Source organism: Rhineura floridana, chromosome 4, assembly GCF_030035675.1.
Source record: "Rhineura floridana isolate rRhiFlo1 chromosome 4, rRhiFlo1.hap2, whole genome shotgun sequence".
Taxonomy (NCBI): domain Eukaryota; kingdom Metazoa; phylum Chordata; class Lepidosauria; order Squamata; family Rhineuridae; genus Rhineura; species Rhineura floridana.
In genome coordinates, this window is record NC_084483.1 from 50,219,997 (window position 1) to 50,242,324 (window position 22,328).

The following is a 22,328-nucleotide window of genomic DNA, read 5'->3' on the forward strand; positions in this document are numbered from 1 at the left end:
GTTGGTGCAGAAGCTGCAAAATGCAGTGGTACAACTGCTCACTGGGGCAGGGTATCGCCAACATGTCACCCTGCTGTTGAAAGAACTGCATGGCTACCCATCAACTACCAGGCCACAGTTCTGATTTTGGTGTATAAGGCCCTATGCAATTTGGGACCAGGATACATGAAAGATTGTCTTACCCCTTATATACCCAGTTGTTCACTGCGCTCTGCAGGTGAGGGCCTTCTGCAGATACCATCTTATCAGGAGGTCCATTCCACACAACATAGGAAGCGGACCTTTAGTGTAGTGGGACATACCCTTTGGAATTCCCTCCCCTTAAATATTAGACAAGTGCCATCTCTGTTATCTTTTTGGTGTCTACTGAAGATTTTCATTTTTCAACAAGCCTTTTAAGTAGAAACCTTATCCCAGTCTATATCTGTGTTGGAATTGCTTTTTAAGATGTTTTTAAAGCGATTCTTTTTAAGATGTTCTACGAGTGTTTTTGTTTGCCACCCTGGGCTCCTTCTGAGAGGAAGGGCAGGATATAAATTTAATTAATGAATGAATGAATTCATTCATTCATTCATTCATTAATCATCATCATCATCATCATCTGGTTGGCCACTGTGACGTCCATGCAATAATGCATGAATGGGACTACAGGACTACAGTGAACATGCAAATAGATGCCCAGTTGCTGCTCTACAGAACTCCTCCAAGGAGCAATCAATCCTAGAATACTACTATGGAAGACGGTTTTCTCAATAAATTCACAGTAACTCAAGGCAGTGAAACCTTGCCCACTACTTTGCAAACAGAAACAATGTCTCCTTAAGGCTTATGCTATGTAGGCAGAGATGCCCTAGATCATGGGTTCTCAACAAGGGGGGAATTCCCCCCCCGGGGGGGGAATTTTAGGGTTCCGGGGGGGGATTGGGACCACTATTCAGCAAAGTGTGATGTCCTGTAGATTATGTACAATCTGTAAAATTGTAGTTTGTTTTTAATTTAATCTGCGACATTCAATAAAGTTTATTGAATGTCACAGATTAAAATCGATTCTTGAACATGCAGCATTATTTTCATTTGCAAAATTAAATTATCATTTAAAGACAAGAAAGTGCTCCAAGAAATTCTGTTATAATATAAACTAAGAAATTTTTCTTTCATGAGAAACACCACCGTCACTGGCGAAACGTCAACACGCTATGAGAGACTATCTTGGGAAGAGGGGAATTATATTCTGAACAATGGTGAAAGGGGGGAATGGAGCAAAAAAGGAACCACTGCCCTAGATGCTTTCTTGGGGACAGTTTGAAATATAGAAGAAAGTCTGTTTCCTTACATCTGCCTCATGTTTCCTTACATCTGCCACCCTTTGTTACACAGAGTTTGTAGAACCTTTCAACATCAGATGTGCACTAATCCCCTTTACTGAAACTGAGTTGCAACAATAATTAGACAAAACCAATTTTGGAGACCTATGGGGAAAAATAACATCCCAGGGTATGGTCTGATGACACATGAGGCCACCACCTTGCTGAAGCTAAGCAGATGTGCAGCTTTGCTTACCTGCGCGAAGCTCTGGGGAGCGGAGCATAGTTGCGGTCGAGGGTGAAGCCGCAGAAGCCATTTTAAGGAAGGGAACGTCGCGCGTCGCCTTGAGATGACGTGCAACGTTCTGCACGGAGGAGGCGGAGCTAAGGAGCTATTTAAGCCCACGCCGCCACCTCCGACTTCCTCTTGGCTCGCGACGACAAAGAGAGGAAGAATGATGGAGTGGGACAAGACGGAGCTACTGAACAGCGAGGGACAGAGAGCGGTGGCCATTTTCTGGCCGCATAGTCGATGCTTGGGCCTGATCAGCCCATTTAAGGTTGCAGCCACGAGGGCAACGACTGTTAATGCTGCTGCGTGGCTGCAGGTGGCCTGGTGGTGAGGCCTGGCCAAGTTAAGCAAGATTACACAAACATCCTACCCCCTATACAGGGAGGAGGGAGTGGATGTTAAACAAGGATTACAACCACATACATTTAAATATTACGCAAGTATATTTAGGCAGTTAAAGGGATAGATAGATAGATAGATAGATAGATAGATAGATAGATAGATAGATAGATAGATAGATAGATAGATAGATAGATAGATAGATAGATAGATAGATAGATAGATAGATAGATAGATAGATAGATAGATAGATAGATCCCTGTGGGTTGCTGATTTCCCCCCCCCATAAAAGGGGAAGGGAGTGAAGGTAATATAAGAGTACCACTTAGATATATTGAACATTTACATTCAATATTAAATAATTAATGATAAACAGATATGAGCCCAATGCCTCCTAAGAAGGGGAAAGTTGGGCCAAAAAGGGCATGTGCCTAGCCAGCAGGCCTCGTTAAAAGGGCCTAGCGGGCGGGAAGCGTCTGGGCTGATAATGGTAAAAGAAAGAAACACATTAATAAAATAAAGTAAAATACAATAAACATATCAAGCTAACAAACTTGCTATATATATATATTTGGCAACCCCTTGCTGCCTAGGCCTTTGGGCATTTAAAACCACACAAACACCCTTAGCCCAGGGCAGACTGTGGGAGAAAAGGTGGTTTAGTGTAGTGGTTAGGGCGTTGGACTGCGACCCGGGAGACCAGGGTTCGAGTCTCCCCAACAGCTGTGAGGCACAATGGGTGACCTTGGGCCAGTTACTGCAGGCTCAGAGCAAATTATGGGAGGAGGCTGCACAGGCTTTTCGAGCCTACCAACACAGGCCCTATTTCCCCCTTTGATTGCCAGGGCTGGGTGTGAGTTCAGCCTAGGTAGGGGGCGCAACACAGTGAGGGATGTGGGTGAGGCCCTGGCAGCCTCTATTGGCAATTGTGCGGGGCTCTTTGATTAGGCTTACAGTTTTTTTCCTAGACCCGGGCCTATATTAGGTTGCAGGTACTTTATTCTATTAATTTATTACATGGTGGCTGTTGGGGGATACGGAGCTCTTGGCTAAGCTTCCGACTTCTTGCTAGGCCCAGGAATATATTAGGTTGAGGTAATTAATTCTATTATCATTACATTATATGGTGGCCTTTATTTATTAGTCGCCCATCTGTCCGACTTAACGGGTGAGCCTTCTGGGACTTTGTGCCTGTCCTGTTTAGATACTAGTGGTGTGCACAGATGACAAGGTTTTGCTAGAAAATGTCTAAATCACCATAACTTAGTTGACAGTGATCCTTTTTCAAGTGTCAGTGCCAAACAACTGGACAATCCAAATATTAATATGCATATATTTTGCATAATATGCAAATAATATGCAGATATTTGCATAATATGCAAATACTTCACATAATATGCAAATTAACCTGCCCGGATTTGTGGGACTGGAATATGGCAACCCTATACAATCTTCAGTTTGTTTTAGTTATGGCGGTAATTGCCAGGGACAGAGTGTAAAGATGTACAGTTGGGCAGAGTTCTTGGCCCCTTCCTGGCCACCCCAGTTGGGTAGGGCCTTAAAAGGCAGTGGGCAAATTATGCCTGATTCACAACCAGTCTAATTTAAGGGGTCAGGCAGTAACGGGTTCATACCTGATAGTCTAGGAAGGGTGCTCTATGCTTCATTTAACATGGTGCCCACATGTGGCAGAGCATTGCCTATGGACTGCTATATTTCTCGCATGGAGTGCTTCAGATCCTTCTGGTAGGGGGCAGTCAGGAGACAAGTGGACTCAGAAACAGTGGGGCACTATCTGTATGATGGGCTGTTGATTGGTTGGGCAGACTTTGGGGTGCATGTTAGCACCTGAGGTCACAGCTTATAGTATGGATATGTAACTGGGGGTTCCCTTGAAAACTGGGAATATGGAGGATCCTGCCCCAGTGTTCACCTTTCTGGGTATCAAGATTGGCTCTGTGCCAGTGTTCACCTTCTGGGTATCAAGATTGACTCTGCGGCCCAGGGCTGCAAGCTGCACAGGGACATGCTTTAACTGTTGCAGATTAGGATCCTGGAGTTTTTCCACTTCTAGCTAAGGCACAGGGTTTTCAAGATCATTCCACGGATTTTAGGGTCCGGTGCATGTTGGCTGGGTGGGCTAGGGAGCACCCAGCTGCCCCGATCACTGCCGTCCTATATCTCCAGAGCTTTTAGAGAAACTCATGAGCCAATGGTCAGCAGTATGCTCTTCCAACTACGAAATCCAGCTATTTCGAGCAGTGTCCCTTACATTATTTTGGGGGCATTTCGAATTGGAGAAGTAGTGGCTGGGTCTAAGTTGGACCAGTCACAGCGCGCCCTCTTAATTTCAGATATCAACATGAAAGCAGGCAGCGCTTACCTTACGTTACGTAGGTCTAAGACTGACCAGAGGGGTAGGGGACGGACTGATATTTTAGCTCCTTCCCCTTTGCCACACATTTGCCCAGTGCAGGCCCTGCAAACCTTTCTGACAGCTAGAGGAGCAGTGAGTGGATATTTATTTGTTCACAGGAACAGTGATCCTCTCACTAAATATCAATTTTGGGCACTTACTACGAAGGCTCTGCACAGATTAGGAATAGACCCATCAGGTTTTGGGACCCACTCTTTTAGAATTGGAGCGGCTTCCACAGCAGCGGGACTGGGCTTCCCGCGGGCCAGGCTGCAAGCTGTTGGCAGATGGGCTTCTGCGGCATATAGGAGTTACGTCCGCCCCATGAGTGGGCATGGTAATATGGAAGGCTAATGGTGTTGCCTTGTTTTGGCAGGTTACCGGAGGGGAACAGAGCAGATGCGCATCCTAATCTGCGGTCACAGCACGATTTTCTGGGCGGGCCATAGGGCCGCGTCGTCTCGAATGGGCTCACAGCTGGGGCTCAGTCAACAGCTACTGTACAATGGCTTGGCCGGCGAGGGATGCGCTGGGATGGGCTCCTACCCGCCCTGTTCCGGCAAGGGTTAGTGCGTGAAGTTCCGCACATTTTGGTCATTCACCTGGGAGGTAATGACCTGGGTTTACTTAAGGGCAGGGCCCTTACTGTTCAGGCATGTAGCGACATGCGCGTTATAAGGCAGCGTTGGCCTTCAGTTTGTCTGCTTCGGTCAGACATACTGCCACGTAGAGAATGGCGGGATGTTTGGGAACCCAGGAGGATAGACTGGGCACGGAAGAGGGTCAACCAACAGATTCGGTTGGCTCTTCTTGGGGATGGTGGGTTGCCCATTCCACATCCATGGATACAGCATTCTAGGGTTCAACTGTATAGGGCCGATGGCATTCACCTGTCAGACACAGGGAATGACATATTTTTACAAGACCTGCAGAGGAGTCTGCTGGAAGTTTAATTTAATTTATTTATTTAATTTAATTTATATACCGCCCTAAGCCCGAAGGCTCTCTGGGCGGTGTACAAAAAGATAAAAAACAAGCAATGTATAAATACAATAAATCAAGTTCTTTTACGCAGTGGGGAAAAGGGGACTAAATAGAGATTTGTCCCCTTTTTGTGGCGGTAAAGTGCGGGAGGGGAAATAGTTAACGACAGCTAGGTGGCCCCCTTAGGCACCTTTCAAGGTGATTGGTGGTTCCGGAGGCCTGTCTCTCAGGGTTTTACGGCCTGAGGGCAGGATATGGGCTGCTTTTGGGGCCAACTTACCTCATTCACCCGAGGGTTCTACAGGCCCGGGTGGTGGTGACATGGGAAGGCCTCCCTACTCACCTATAAGGTGTGGCTGGGGCAAGGGGTAAGCAAAAGGGGCTTGCCCTTTGCCTCAGCAGGGGCTGGTCGCCCGAGAGCTGTAGGGCAAGCTGCTTGCCTATAGTTAGTTCCTGCACTTAGGTTTCACCTCTGCAGGTCGCTTTAAACATTCTTGTTTGTTATTTAATAAAGTGGCCCTTTATTCAACCATAGCGGCTGTTGTCTGCGTATTATTTCACCCGTCGACCGCAGCTGCATCCGGTCAATAGGTTCTGATGCTTTGGGATCCATGATGAGAGAAATTCAGGATTTATATTTAATTAAAAAAATAAAAGCAAGGTCAGGCTGGAGAATCAGTCTGTCCTTATATAATTATACAAATCATTAGTGGACAGTGATAAAGTTCTGAAATCTACTAAGTAAAAGGGATGGCCTTGAAAAAACCTGGTGTAAGAGTAAACTTCTTTAGGGGAACCCTTGCTAAACATCAAATGGAGGATCAATCAAAGCTATGACCACCCAGATGTGGAGCCATGTAGGATATCTATGGAATGAAGGAAGATTCTTTCACATAATTCCTTAAAAAAAACCCTACTTTTGTGATAATGAGGGCAGGTTTTTGCCTGCCATTGCAACCCAGTACTCAGTTTACAGCACAGACTTATCTTAGCAAGGTTTGACATGGAGCCCATTCTGCAGCCAATCCTGCAGAAACTCCTGATTTCACCATTTACTTCCAACCTGTCTGAATGCAGCCTCTTCCCAGTGCACCAATTGTCAAAAACTTTCTAAGTATTGCTTTGCACCCTATCAATGGGATCTCTTCTAGAAGAAAGAAGGGTGAGAGAACTTGTTCAGAGAAACCTGTGACCCTTAACCTCTAGGCTCGAGGTCCGGCTGCAGATGAAGTCATCAGCCTCTGATACACAGTCTAGTCTGTTAAACCTACTCACTGATACAGGGCACAATTTATTGGATTACCCTCGTTGATGTATCTGAATTGGCTAAAGGAACAGAGTAGCAAGTGATGGACGGCTCCTTGGAGAAAAAATAGGATATAAATTGAATCATCATCATCATCACTACCACCACACAAGAGGCTTTCCAGCCAAGTGACTAAAAGAACAACTGTCCCTCATATTAGAAGACACCAATACCAAGATAAGAACCTCTCAAAAAAGATAGTTTGGGGACTTTTAAAGACATTCCTTAAACCATCTTGCTACCTGCTGGAACTACTGAAAGTAAAATGGCCATTTGGACTGCAAATCATTCATGCTGATTATGGCTGATGGGAATTGGAGTCCAATTGAAGGACCTTTGGTTAGCCATTCATGGTGTAAAAGCAAGACCTTTGTGTATTTAGAGTCTGAAGGCTAGGAGCCCTAGTTTCAGCAAAAGCCTGTTGATACTCATTTGAAATTTGAAATCTGACCTTGATTGGTTCTTGGAAACGGGCTCCCTGAAGAGACTGGCATCTGTAGTGATAACAATCCTTTGTGAATCCCTGAGAGACACTTCCTTTCAGTCTGTTCAGGGTTGGCCTCCATATCTTTCTCAGAACTGTTGACTTGGAGATGAGTCTGTGTTGCAGTCTGTAGCTGGAATGGGAATAACATCTTCTGCAGAAGATGTCAAGCATGAAACTTTGCCCAAGCCTTCAGTCCATACAAGAGGAAAAACAAGTGAAAGAAAATTCCTAGGGAGGTAGCCCCTAGAGCCATTTCAATAACCTTTTTTCCTATGATCCATTTGCTCCCTTCCTAGTGGATGGAGACAGGATGGGGAAGGGACAAGAAGGTCCTAAGAGAAGGTCCTAAGAGAGGGAAGTATTCAAGTGTTTCTTAGAAATCTGATTCCAGCCCAAAAGACAGGGCCAGACTGGGAAAGCAGGGAGTCCTTCCTCCCAATGAGGTCAAAGATTGACCTTGATTTCCAGACAAGAAGAGACTATCTTGTATACATCTGGGAGAGAATAATGCTGATTCATTTAACTACAGTGAACACAGAACACATAAAGCATTGCTAAAGGATTGTACTGTACTTAATTGTACAGAACAACAGGGACTAGAAAGACATACATACTGGCATGCTAATCTATTAGTGGATTCCAACAAAAGGCAAAATGACTAAAATTATGCAGTTCCTATTCAGAACAAGTGCTGCATTTGTTCTGGCTTCATTTGAATGAGATGGCTATACCAGTCACATCCTAATCTGCATAGTAATGACTAATGCTGAGCAACTAAAATTAATGAATATTTTAATACAAATTATGTATACCTTAAGCCCACATTTAGGCTTGAGGGATTTGTTCTTTGCAAATTCTGATAGGAACAGACCTGATCCACACCTTCCAGACTAAAGCACAGATAAGAATGCACTTCTTTTGATTTTTGCAATGCAGTTTGCATCTCAAAACAATGCATATAAAGATGTGTATTTTAAAATAATATACATATGTGTATTTAGTGAGAATATGCATATTTGAATACAAATTTTCATGCAGGTTTTTTAAAAAAATAGATTAATGTGAAAATAAGACAGAACTAATTTATGAACACACACAAATGAAAGTGACACAAAACAGAAATAGTCAATCTATTCATTGACTATTCTATTCTTATCTATTCTTATCACACACCAAGTAAATTCTTCCAGGGCAACTCCTAGGAGATCAAGTTATTAATGGACTGAAAGGATAATGGGATTTCGCATTGGCCTCAAAATTCCAAAGTTTACCTATGGATGTATTGTGAGGTGTATTTTGATTGAAAAAGTACTGCGTGGCCCACTATACTTAATTGTTTATTTTGGCTGGCTGGCATTGTCCATCACACTCAGGAGTATAGACTTAAGTTCAGATCACACACATTTTGTCACCAAATTACTAAAATATTTAGTCTTTTACCGTTAGACATTATAATGAACATGTCACAGGCCCAGTTCAGATATATTGGAAAACCATGGTTTGTTTGTTTTAACTAACCATAGTTCAGTTTCAGACATCACAGAAAACTGGTTTTGTTTAACATTGGAAATGAAGGCTTCTGGTCTCCTCCTTGCAGGCATAAACGAGGAAGAGAGACGAAGGGTGAGTGCACATTCATGTAGAAAGAAACCATGGCTTCCCATTATCTCTGAACTTGTCTTTCAATATAAACCAAAGAGGGCATTACAGCAGCTATTTGCAAGTTCAAGTAGTCCACAAGGAAGATCAGAGATTCAAATGGCAACTTACCTACCTGGTTGTCTTTCAAGATTTATACCCCACCTTTTTACAGACTCAAAGTGGCTAACAGATAATAAAATACAGGCCATTTTTTAAAAAAGATCTCTGATTCTAAAGTTTACTGGCAGATGAAGAACACAGTTTGTTTATAGGGAATATAAACACATTTTCCTGGCATCAAATATGGCTGAAGTCAGCACAATGAACAAAAATGCAGACAGCAGTCTTGGCATGTTCCTCAAGCATCTTCTACAAGCAGAGATTTTTAGATATAGAAAGGTATCATATCTGTCTATTGACCCCATTTTCTTCTTCCTCACTGTACATTAATTTCAGACCAGTGTAACTATATGATAACTGTAAATCTAAGTGTCAGCATATTAGAAAAAAACCTTACGTTTAAACACATGAGTATTTTTGAATTATAGAAAGAGTGGGCAAAACAATTAATTCACTTTTTTATATATATTTGATATCTCATGGCATAGGACACAGAAGCTGCCGATTAAGTTCAAAGATCAGCAGAAGCAGATGCAACTCTCTAGCTTATCAAATGTTTATGATCCTAGTAATTCTGATGTCACCCACATTGGTACAATCTTAATTTGAAATGCAGGCTCAATTTTTTTTTTTTTTTACAAGATGCATCCTAGTTATGTACATCAGTGGGTGAATTCAGAAAACCACTCATCTCATTGCAAGTTCCTTAGGTTGCACAGGGGTCAACATAGAATTTTACAGTGCAATCCTATGCTTATTCATTAATAGGCAAAAAACCTTGCAGTTTAAGAATGTACCTATAGCCAACATATATTTCTATCAAACTTTAAAAAGCAGGGAAATTGGGCAGCTATAGGGGAACAGGGGACCTGACCTCCTCTCTGAGATATTGTACTGCCCTACACATTTGTAAAAAGCAAACACAATTTGGGTTGGTCTTTCACAGTCCAATCCACTTCCTGTGTAGCTTGGAAGAATTTGGTAACGTGCCTTTTTAATCCAGGAGGTAAGAAATGGGATCCTGTCCAAGTTTGCTGAGAATGGATTGATCATTTGCATGCTTATTGAGTTCAGTGGGATTTACTCCCCTGAAATCATGCTTAGGATAAATGAAACTCACCAGAGGGGATGGGGAGGGGAGGACGAGGTAGGGCAGAGGGGACAAGGGGGATGGGAACAGGCAGGAGGGGGAGGATAATAGGAGGGAAGGTTTGATTATTTGCATGCTTATTGAGTTCAGTGGGATTTACTCCCGTGCAATCATGCTTAGGATAGGTAAAAGTGACCATAGGGGGAGGAGAAGAGGGAGGGAGGGAGGGCTGGAGTGGGCAGGGGAGGAGGAAGAAGCAAGAGGGGAAGGGACAAAAAAAGGAGGAGGAAGGGAGAGGCACCTTTAACGAACTACACTTCCCAGGATTCTTTGGGGGAAGCCATGACTGTCTAAAGTGAAATAAAAGTCTGGTGTGGGTGTGGCCCCCTGATTACCCAAGCCAAGCAGCTATGAGTCTGGCTTTTAGAACACTGACAGTTGGTTCTTACTGAACATGCCCGGGCTTATCATTGACTTCAATGCTAACATTCTTAAATTAATTAAAAATCAGCCATGCATTTTTTAAACTTTTAAACTGCAGAAGATGAAGGTCAGAGTACGGGGCAAGGCCATTAATAGGATTACAAGTACTCTGTGAACATGGCTGATTTTTAATTAATTTCAACAAATTATGAGAACTCTGACAGAAGAAAATCCAAAAGCAGTCTGTTCCCCCCCCTTTTTACACTTTGAACTCTCAATTCTCTCTATTTTGTGTATCACCATGAAAATTGAGAGGGTTGTTAAGCAAACATTTCTGAGTTCAGGACTGTAAGTTTTGTAAGCTTATGGGATGCTTTGGAATGGCATGGGGATATTTTCAATTTAACATTGCAGAATGCAAAAAAATCATGCTGCTATAGTATACAGCCACTCTAGTGGCTGTATAATTTACTCAGAAATAAGTCCCACTGTTCTTTGATTCTAAAAATATGTGTGCCATTACTTTTGCACCAGGTCTGGTGGGTGGACGTTGGGGCTCTAGTAAGCCTGAAGTCTACCCATCCGTGTAGCAAAGCAAAACTGACTTGAATTTTTTTGACACCGTACTTCTAAAAATGTATTTTTCCATTAAAATGTTGAACCTCTGCAAAACTGTTTCAAAAGATTAGTGCAAAACATAATTAGACATAAACTTTAAAAAAAACTTACAGGCTCTCCCCGTCTTCCTTCTACTCCTGCGGAACCTGGTTGTCCAGCTTCTCCCTTAATATGGATGACATCCAGTGACATAATCAGTTAGTTAAAATGTTAACCTTTCTGTGCAAGGTCTGCAACTTTTATTTCGTAGAAGGACAGAACCTTTATTCACCCAATATATAACAAATGCATAAAATCACGTGGACACCATCACAGGTAGCTAAGCCATTTTTTAGCCTAGTCCTTCACTCCCTATCATTCCAAGCTATTGTTTAAACTCTCCTGCACACATCTGGATTGCGGACTTTGCCTAGAACCCAAAGGGCTGTGTTCAGACTTCCAGTCATACATTAAGGCTGTCCCTATTGTAGCCTCTCCCCCTCCCCACCCTGAAAAGCTGCCCCTGAATGACAGAGAACTCTCTGGGAGCACCATCTGATGCAGTGCAAGTGACTGTGGGGAAAAAGCTAAACATCACCAAACTGCTCTACCAAAATGCACGCACACATGCACACACATATAGGCAAACATGATCCTTTGTTTCAAGGTCCTCACTGTTTTGTGGAACTGACCACTGCTGTAGCTACTTTTCTCTGAACATGATAACAAGGGACAAAGGCTGCCTTGCTTGTATTTTGGCAGATTTATTCAAATATAAATGAACAGACCTGAAGACTGACTAGGGCTAGGCAATGAAAGGGAGGAGATGCAGCAAAACTAACTCCGGGCACAGCACATTCTAATTCAGTGCCTCCAAACTTTTTTAGGGGACTTGTTAAAAGCCTGGCTGTCTTCTTGTCCACAATCTGTGATGCTTCACATTGTGGACCCATAAGTCACTGACATCCATGTAAGGGCCAGTGGGGTACTATGGTTAGATTGTTAGACTAGAGAAGACTAGGCTCAAAATCCCCACTCAGCCAGGAAACTCCAAGTGTGACTTTGGGACAGTTATCATCTCTCAGCCTAACCTACTTCACAGGGAAGTGAGGATAAAATTGAATTGAGTCTTGAATTCAAGCTACAGCTGCAACAGAAAGGTTTTCCTTTGCAGCCATGGATTGAAATGCACAGAAGATACTCTTTTGCAGCCACATCTTCAATTGAAAAATAATTCAAGCTGTGGCTGCAAAGGAAGAACTGGGAGTACACTTAAAAGTTTGCGCCCAGTTCTTCCTTTCAAATTTTGTGCTTTAACAAACTGAGGCTTTACTTGGGCCACATCAGATGTCATATGAAGTCAGATGATGGGCAGGTGGGTGTGGCTTGACAGAAATGGCCTGCAGGCTAAATGGGGAGGCCAAACAGGCCTAATTAGGCCCACAGGCTGGAGGTTCCCCAGCACTGGGCTACAGCGAAGTCTGTCATATAGTCTGTGACAAATATGCCCTTTAACCACATGGGCAGATGCTTTATTAAGGATCTTACGGTCAACATCGTGATTGAGATACGCACCATAGATACAGCACACAACCTGACTGCAGCCTTGTACTAGCAGCTACTTAAAAACTAAAGACTGAGCAGAAGGTAATGGAGAAGAAGGCAGAATGCTTAAACCAGCAACTCAGAGCCAAACTACATGTTATGTTTAATGTGTAACATACAGTCATGTCTCCAGATTTTCTTCAATTAATTAAAGGATATGGGGGGGTCTGAGAGTCTGATGGTTATTTGGACCACAGCATGTGGAGGGATGAAGGTTCATCACTCCCCATCCCCAACTCCACCTGTAATGGGAATGAAAATCACCCTTCCTCTGCAATTAGGAGGCTTAGAAAAAGTATCCACTAGTGTCAACAGAACTTTTTTCAAAGCTTCCTGGCTACATGGGAGGACCCATATTTGTCCCAGTCATAGCTAGTGGGGAGGGATAAGCCTCCTTTCCCTGCATGATGCAGTCTACATAACATTTCTCCCCTATACATAATGTAAATGCCTGTAATGTATTACAGAAAATCCAGCATAAACATAGTTTGGTCCTTGTTGTTCTATTTAATGAAAGAAGAATTTGTTTCCAGCAAATTCCTTATCCTTGTTTCATTATAGAAAAAGACCTCTGCCGTTCCATTCTCCCCCAACCCAAAGAGAGCTCCGTTTACCCCCACACATGAGTGAAATATTTAGATTTCATGAGGGGCTGGTGGGCTATGCTCCCCAGCACCTCAGGAAGTGGGTTGTGTGATTTAACTCGCTTCTTTAAACGGATTACCAGTGGCTCAAGCAGTGATGTGGGAGAGGCCCCAGCAGCAAACATGGCGTCAAGGGCTCCTAAAGGCAGGAAAGCTGACAAGAATCTAGCATCCCAGGATCTTTCTGAAGCGGTAGCTGCTCAGATCTCTAGCTTGCATGCTGAATTATTTAAGAAATGGGAAGCTTTCTTTAAAACACTAGAAAATAAGATCGATGTTTTTACAGAACATATAACAAAGATAGATAAAACAGTTTCAGAGGCATTGTCCCTTGGTACTTGTCATGCTACATATATCAAGTGGTTAGCCCATGGGCACAAAGACTTATTACTTAGACTGGATGATCAAGAAAACCACGGACACAGAAGGAACATCCGCGTCTGTGGTCTGGTTGAGCAAGTAGGTCAGAGTGAATTAATTGCTTTTTTACTTGAATGGTGGAAAGAATTAGTAGCTGAAGTTGAACTCTCAAAGCTCGACATAGAAAGGGCACATAGAAGCTTGGGTCCACACTCTAAAGAGGTTGCACCACCAAGAGATGTTATTATCGTGTTTCATAATTGTGCTGTGAAGGACACATTAACTAAAGCTCTAAGAGAAAAAGGTCAGACAGAATATGCTGGAAAGCCTGTCTTGTTTTTACAAGACCTGAGTGCAGAAACTCTTTGTCGATGCAAAGCCTTCAAACCTGCAATGGATCTACTACGAGTAGCAATTATTAAATATAAATGGGCTTTTCTGTTTCCTCTCATAACAGAAGTAGATAGTATACAGCATAGGGCTGTTACCAAAAAGGACATGGCTCACATCCTAGCTCTTCTCAATATTAACATCCCACGGGAAGATGAAATTGATGCTGAAAATCTACTTGAATCTACAGTTTTGGCATGATTGGCAGCAAGTTCCAACAACGCGCAAGAGGAATCGCTCTAAAGCTGCTCTGGCTCATTCTCCTCTTCACACTCCCCGACATACAAGCTCTGCCTATTCCAAGAAGAAGTAATATGGTCATCGGACTTCCGGGAAGGGTGACTTAGCCTGTGCCTGCTTTTGAGACGGGCTCCTGCCTCAAAAGAAGCTTATTCAGATATATCAGTCAGATTTTTTCTTTTTTTTGACTGATTAAACTTCTCCCGGGTAGGGAGAAACGAAGAGATTAACCTCAAAGCCTATTTTTGTTGGGACGACCAGATCTCATTAATTTATGGGACGAGGTCCAGCCGACGAAGGTGGGACGGATTTTTAACAACAAGCTCTATCTGGAAAAGCGAACGTTCATCTTATCTTCTAAGAGAGAACGCACTAACAGGCAAGCACCCTTCTTTCTATATTTTTCTTTTACTTGACTTAAATTGTTGCTGTTTAAAAGAGATTTGCCAGATTGATCGGTTTTTGACATCTCACTGGGGAGCCATAACTTCTCTCTGCTACTCACTAATTAATAGCTTATCTCTGTTTTTGTTGCAAAAAGCTGTCCTGGATTTGCATTCTAAAGATATACACTGAAGAGGGATTTCTATTCCAGATTTTTATTTTGAAGAATATTATATTGCCTGAGACTACTCTCTTTTTGGTCTATTTTATTTTGACGAATCTGTTTTCTGACGACCGCCATTAATTGTTTCGATCCTGGGAACTGCATTTTGTTTACTTAAGCATGGAGAGATAAGGCTGTCTGCTCTGTTTATACTGTGATGTCACCAAGTTTGGAGTATTAACCCAATTGTTGCTGAAATAAGAAGTGGTTTTCCTATATTTTTCTTTTAAAATGGCAATTAAGAAAGTGGCTGAGAAGCTGGAAATAACTATGTTTCAGAAAATAATGGATGAGATTGAGATAACGAAACAAAACCTGCGACAGGGTTGTAAGGAGCTGAAAATTGAATTGAGTAAAATGAAGCAGGAGATTAAAGATATAGGGGTCCCTGTGAGAGAGGTGACCCTGGAAGGGGTCCCTGTGAGAGAGGAGACCCCGGAGATTGGAACAAACGTGGAACAGGAAAAAGATTTGGAGTCTATGGACTTTAGAAACAAAATTTATTGTTTGGAGACACAGGAGATTAAAGACATAGGGGTTCTTGTGAGAGAGGAGACCCTGGAGACTGGAACAGGGGTCCCTGTGAGAGAGGAGACCCTGGAGACTGGAACAGGGGTCCCTGTGAGAGAGGAGATCCCGGAGATTGGAACAAACGTGGAACAGGAACAAGACTTGGAGTCTATGGACTTTAGAAATAAAATCTATTGTTTGGAACTCAATGTTATCTCTGAAGAAATTAATGAAGATTCTAGAGATAAAGTTATCAATGGCATGGATAATCTTCTGGACTGGAATGATGTGATGGAGCCCAATATAGAGAAAATCTATGGAATTAACTGCAGCCATGTGACAATGGAAAAACTTTCAAGAGATGACCCAGTGTATTTTGAAAAAAAGAACAGAGATATGATTTTACAGCAGTATTTCAGCAACCTATTCAGAATGGATGGCAAGAAAATATTTGGGATAGAGGTAATTCCCATCAGACTCTTACTATATGACTATGGCTTTGACAGCAAGATTATTATGGAATACTGATAATGGAAGATTGGATACTGAAATTACTGGACTTAACAAGACTACTGAAGATGGAAGATGGAAAATGGAACTAATAGGGATAATAGAACAATGGCTACTGAAATTACTGAACTTAACAGATTCTGATGTGATGGATTAATTGAAATGTTTATTTTGACTATGGTTATGACAATAAGATTATCATAATTAGTAATGAGATGGATTAATCGATATGCTTATCTGGAAAAAAAAATTGATAGATATATTTCTTAAAGAATTGAAACCTCTCTTTGACTTTTTGTGGAAAGAATAAAGTAATGTTTATGAGATTTGATGATTAAGTAAGATAACTACTGGAGGAAAGTGATTTTATAATATGACTTAAGAGACAGGATTGTTATATATTATAGACTTATAACTGATTTGATCTTTGACAAATGGGAAGTCAATATTTTACTTTTTATTTTTTATTTTTGTTTTTTTTTTTCTTTTTTTCTTTTTGTTTAACTATTTTTGATTTTGTTTTTTGTCTTTGAATGTTTTATGATTTTGTCTTGTATGTTTTATGAAAATCTGAATAAAAATTATTGAAAAAAAAAAAAAGAAGTAATATGGTCATCATATGTCTATGCTTTGACTTTAGAAAACTTTAATTTTTCTGAAGACTGAGTCACGTCTTTAAGAATTGTCATCCCACATATACAAAGGAGAAGGAGAAAATTTAAGTTTATATAAAGTATACAGGTATTTGGGTTGGGGGAGGAGAAGAGCATGTCTATCCTTAATTTGTGAAAGCTTACTTTATATCTGCCATGCGCATTTGCTTATAGTTTCCCAAATTTTCCATGCCAGCTTATTGCGGGAGTACAATTGATATATACTGCAGATTCCTTGGTGATACCCAGGACTCTATGTTGGGCATGGAGGGAGGGAGTTGGTGGGGAGGAGGGAAGGGTGGGAAAGAGTCCAAGGTTTGCATGTTAAAGTTATGTTTAGGTTATAGGATGGACATTTTTATTATGCATATTTGCACATATTTTCATATAGTGGGAATATTTTATTATATGTGGTACTGTCATAGTTCCTTCTATGGCTGACTTTAAAATAGTTACTTGGAATGTGCATGCATTCTGGGATATGGTGAAGCAGGGGAGGGTCTCTGATTACCTTCAGAAGCGGGGGCTTGTCTCACACACCTATTTTGGGAACCAATGTTTTGCACCAGGTAATAGACATTCACAAGGAGTAGCTATTATCTTTGCTAGGTCTTGTGAGTTCATAATACAAAAAATACAAAGAGACCCCAATGGCTGCTATATTTTCATGTGAGGCATTTGGGGTACACAGGAAATGACCCTTGCATCTATTTATTCACCTAATATAAACCAAATTCCTTTTCTTAACAAAACTCAAAAAATTGGTGAAATTTGCCACAGGAGAAATAGTAGTTGCAGGGGACTTTAATGCTATTCTTAACAAGTGTCTGGATAGATCCTCCACCTCCTCCTCTAAAGCTCCATCAGTGAATAATAGTATTCTCCCAATATTGAAAAAGTACAACATGACTGATGTGTGGCATCTCTTAAATCAGGGAGTCAGATACTATACATATCTTTCAGCACATTTTCATTCATATTCCAGATTAGACCATGTTCTAGTCTCTGACTCCTTGATCCCATGCTTAAAAATGCCTCTATTAATCCAATAATCACTTCAGATCATGCACCAATCGATGTTACTCTACACCCAAACAATTCAATTAATGCAACCAGCCCTATATGGTGTTTAGATCCAATGCTTGATCTTCGACAGCATTCAGTCTTCAGCTAAGGTCATCAAGACTGCAATCTCAGAATACTGTGAATTTAATAACCACACACACCCCAGAGTAAGACCAGATATAATCTGGGATGCTATGAAAGCCATTGTTAGAGGCAAATGCATTGCTGAACAGTCAAAAATCAAAAAATTGAATGCCATGCCAATAAAAATAGTAAAATAAAATTTTATTTGTTAGTCGCCTATCTGTCCGAGCTAACGGACACTCTAGGTGACCTACAAAATACAATATACAAATCAATATACAAACAACAGCCACAGCATCAATTAATCTAAAACCAGCCTTCAATTAATACATCATAAAACTAGTCCACCCCAGAAATCCCATAGGCCTGCCTGAATATCCAGGTCTTTAAGGCTCGGCGAAAACCCGTCAGGGAGGAGGCATGTCGAAGGTCAAAAGGAAGCGAGTTCCAGAGGGTGGGGGCCACAATAGAAAATGCCCTCTCTCTGGTCCGCACCAGCCTAGCTGTTTTGACCGGTGGGACCGAGAGAAGGTCTTGTGAGGCTGACCTTGTCTGGCGGCATGATTGGTGATACTGGAGGCGTTCCTTCAGATAAACTGGGCCGAAACCATATAGGGTTTTAAAGGTCAACACCAACACCTTGAATTGGGCCCAGTAAACAACTGGTAACCAGTGTAGGTCTACCAACACTGGGGTGATATGATCCCGGCGACGGCTCTGCTTTATCAAGCGTGCCACCGCATTCTGTACCAGCTGCAATTTCCGGACCGTTTTCAAGGGTAACCCCACGTAGAGTGCATTACAGTAGTCTAAGCGAGAGGAGACTAGGGCATGTATCACTCATGGGAGCAGATGTACAGGAAGGTAGGGTCGCAGCCTCTGTATCAGATGTAATTGATACCAAGCTGCCCGGCTCACTGCCGAGACTTGAGCCTCCATGGACAGCTGGGAGTCGAGGATGACCCCTAGGCTGCGGACCTGGTCCTTCAGGGGTAATCTCACCCCATTAAGCACCAAGTCAAAATCTCCCAACCTTCTCTTATCACCCACAAGCAACACCTCGGTCTTGTCAGGGTTTAGCTTCAGCCTGTTCTCTCCCATCCATCCACTTATGGACTCCAGGCACTTGGACAAGGTATTCACAGCCAACTCTGGTGAGGACTTAAATGAGAGATAGAGCTGAGTGTCATCCGCATATTGGTGGCACTGCAGCCCAAAACTCCTGATGATAGCTCCCAGCGGTTTCACATAGATGTTGAATAGCATGGGGGAGAGGATAGAACCCTGTGGCACTCCACAATTGAGAGGCCAAGGGTCTGAAACCTCATCCCCCAATGCCACCCGTTGATGCCTATCGGAGAGATAGGAACAGAACCACCGTAAAACAGTGCCCCCTATTCCTAATCCCTCCAGGCGGTTTAAAAGGATACCGTGGTCAACGGTATCGAAAGCCGCTGAGAGATCCAGGAGGACGAGGAATGTGTATTCTCCCCTATCCAACGCCCTCCTCATATCATCCACCAGAGTGACCAAGGCTGTTTCAGTTCCATGTCCAGTCCTGAAGCCCGATTGGAAAGGATCTAAATAATCTGCTTTGTCCAAGCGTGTCTGTAACTGTTTAGCCACCACTCAATCAATCACCTTGCCCAAGAATGGTAAATTAGAGACTGGGCGAAAGTTATTCAACTTTTGAGGATCCAAGGAGGACTTTTTCAAGATGGGCTTTATCACTGCCTCCTTGAGGGCTGATGGCATTGCACCCTCTTCCAAGGACGCATTTACCACTGCCTTGATCCTTTCGCCCAGTCTCTCTTTGCAGCTCATAATGAGCCACGAAGGGCAAGGATCAAGCAAACAAGTGGTTGGCTTCACAGTAGAGAGCACCTTGTCCACTTCCTCAGCGGGAAGAGGCTGAAACCGATCCCAGCAGACCGGAATGCAACTGGCCGACTCTGGCCCACTGCCTGTATCCACGGCGTACGGAATCATGTTCTTCAGGCGTTCGATTTTATCGGCAAAGTGTTTAGCAAATGTGTCACAGGAGGCTTTGGAATGCTCCATGGGTTCCTGAGCAACTGGACCGACCAGGCTTCGGACCACTTGGAACAACCTCCTGGGACAACACTCTGCCGACGCAATAGAGGCAGCAAAGAATTGCCTCTTTGCTGCCTTTGTTGCCACCTGGTAGGCTGCTATTGCCGCTCTAACCAGTGTCCGATCGTCTTCAGCACAAGATTTCCGCCACTGGCGTTCTAGTCGTCTCACCTCCTGTCTCAGACCCCGCAACCGTGGTGTATACCAGGGTGCTGTCTGAGCTCTATTCAGGGGGAGAGGACGTTTCAGAGCCACCCGGTCTATTGCCCTAGTGATCTCCCTGTTCCACTCCACCACCAGGGTACCGACCGGGCATCCTTCAGTCAGCTCCAAATCACGCAGCGCATTCAGGAACCCCTTAGGCTCCATCAGGCGTCTGGGGCGGACCATCCTAATAGGTCCTTGTCCCCTGCGGAGGGTGTGCGGCATTGAGAGGTCCATATTCACCAGGTAGTGATCTGACCATGACACAGGGTTAGAAGAGACAGCCCCCATTTTCAGAGCACTTTCCTCCCCTCCCGAGACAAACACAAGGTCAACAGCATGACCGGCTACATGGGTGGGCCCTGTATTACTCAGGTGCAGTTCCCAAGAAGTCATGGTTTCAATGAAATCCCGAGGGGCTCCCGTGAGAATGGTCTCGGCATGCACGTTGAAGTCCCCCAAAACCAATAGGTTGGGGGAGAGCAACCGCACATCCGAGACCACCTGGAGCACCTCGGTCAGGGAGTCTGCCGTGCAGCAGGGTGGGCGGTACACGAGCAGAATTCCTAAACTGCCCTTTGGGCCCAACCTCCAGTACATACAATCAACAAACTTGGTCTCGTGGAGAGGGGGTCTGGTGAAAACCAAGGACCTCCGATAGATAACTGCCACTCCCCTTCCCCGCCTACCAATCCTCGGCTGCTGTGCATATTGGAAACTGGCTGGACATATGGCCTCAAGTATGGGAGCTGAGGCCTCATCCAGCCAGGTCTCCGTAATACACACCAGGTCTGCATTCTCATCCCGGATGATATCATGGATGAGTGATGTTTTCTGGACTACAGACCTGGCGTTACACAACAGCAGACGAAGGTTGGATGGAGTCCTGCATCCCCCAGTTATCTTCTGGTTGTGAACAGGCCTGGAACAGGGGATGGATATAATGCATCTATCCCTTGTTCCCCTAAATTGGCGTGGCCTGCCACCCGCACTCCAGGATCTGCCGCCTAGCCTTATAATATCATGGCTCCCCACCCTTCCCACAACATTCCCCTCTGGTCTACACATGTCCCCCTCCCTGTCTGCCGATCAGGCAGGACCCCAACCCCAATAAAATAAATAAATTGCCCGTGTCTCTCCTGCTCCACGAAGTGGGGTTGGCTTGCCTGCAGTTGGTGGACCTCTTCCTCTCGCCTCTTATTGTTCCCAGGTCTCCACCACAGCTCTCTCCTGTCCCGCACAACAGTTATCTCCACTCCCCGCCATCTTCAGTGCGCCAAGTGGCTCCATCTCCTAATCGCAGCCAAAGCGGCCAAAGTGCCTCTTCATCTTCCCCTTTTGGGTCCTGTTCTTCTGTCGCGGCCACTTCCAGCCGACCAGGAAACGCCTCGAAACCACCAAAAAATGCTGCACCCAGAGGCAGCTAAGCAGCAGAGGTGGAGAGGCACGGGCCGCCGCGGAGAGCGCAGGCTGCAATGGCGGCAATGGAGAGGCACCAGCAGCGGCGGGAAGACACAAGCCGTGGCGGGGATCGCAGGCCACAGCGGCAGTGGCGGCGCCAACACGGTCTGCGGCGGAGAGCGCAGGCCGCAGTGGCGGCGGCAGAAAAAACACAAGCCGCGGCGGAGAAGGCACGGGCCGCCGTGGAGAGCGCAGGCCGCAACGGCGGCAATGAAGAGGCACCAGCAGGCCACAGCGGCGGTGGCGGCAGAACCGACACAGGCCGCGGTGGAGGGCGCAAGCCGCAATGGTGGCAGCAAAAACACAAGCCGCGGAGAATGCAGGCCGCAGAGGCGGCAATGGGGAGGCACCAGCCGCGGCGGAAAGGCATGAGCCACGGCGGAGGGCACAGGCCGCAGCAGTAAAAAACACGAGCCGCGGCGGAGAAGGAACGGGCCGCAGCGGGGAACAGGCCACAGCGGCGGCAGGAGAGACAACACGGGCCGCGGTGGAAAACACGGCTGCGGCGACAAAAGGCACAGGCCGCGACAGGAAGCGCAGCAGCAGCGGTGGCGGAGAAAGCACAAGAAGGTACGAGATGGGGAGGGATGTTCGTCCTATTTATCCCTGTATATCCCTCTCGTCAAGCCCCGCAGTAGATGGTAGGCCACTCTCGCTCCTTAGCTGCAGATTTTTCGGCGTTCTTACTGCCAACACCTCCTCTACCACCACACCAATTTACAAAGGGCAAAAAGGTGGACAGCCACAACAGGGAGAAGGGAAGGGCACTTGCTTATACAAGTTCCACCCGAGTCCCAAAAAGGATGTTAAAGAAATTAAAGATGTTAAAAAGATAAAAGCGACGGAGCTCCAACCACAGCATCCTCCTACGCCGCCATCTTGTAGGATTGCTTAGAGATATT

General features: G+C 44.2%; 1 protein-coding gene across 1 annotated transcript in view; it reads right to left on the reverse strand.

Moving 5' to 3' along the window:
* COL21A1 (collagen type XXI alpha 1 chain) overlaps nucleotides 1-22,328 on the reverse strand; it is a 178,127-nt gene that overhangs the window by 50,184 nt on the left and 105,615 nt on the right. Inside the window, exon 17 of the mRNA XM_061622997.1 lies at nucleotides 11,132-11,185. Within this exon, the coding sequence (XP_061478981.1) occupies nucleotides 11,132-11,185 (54 nt within the window). The remainder of the gene's footprint in view (nucleotides 1-11,131; nucleotides 11,186-22,328) is intronic.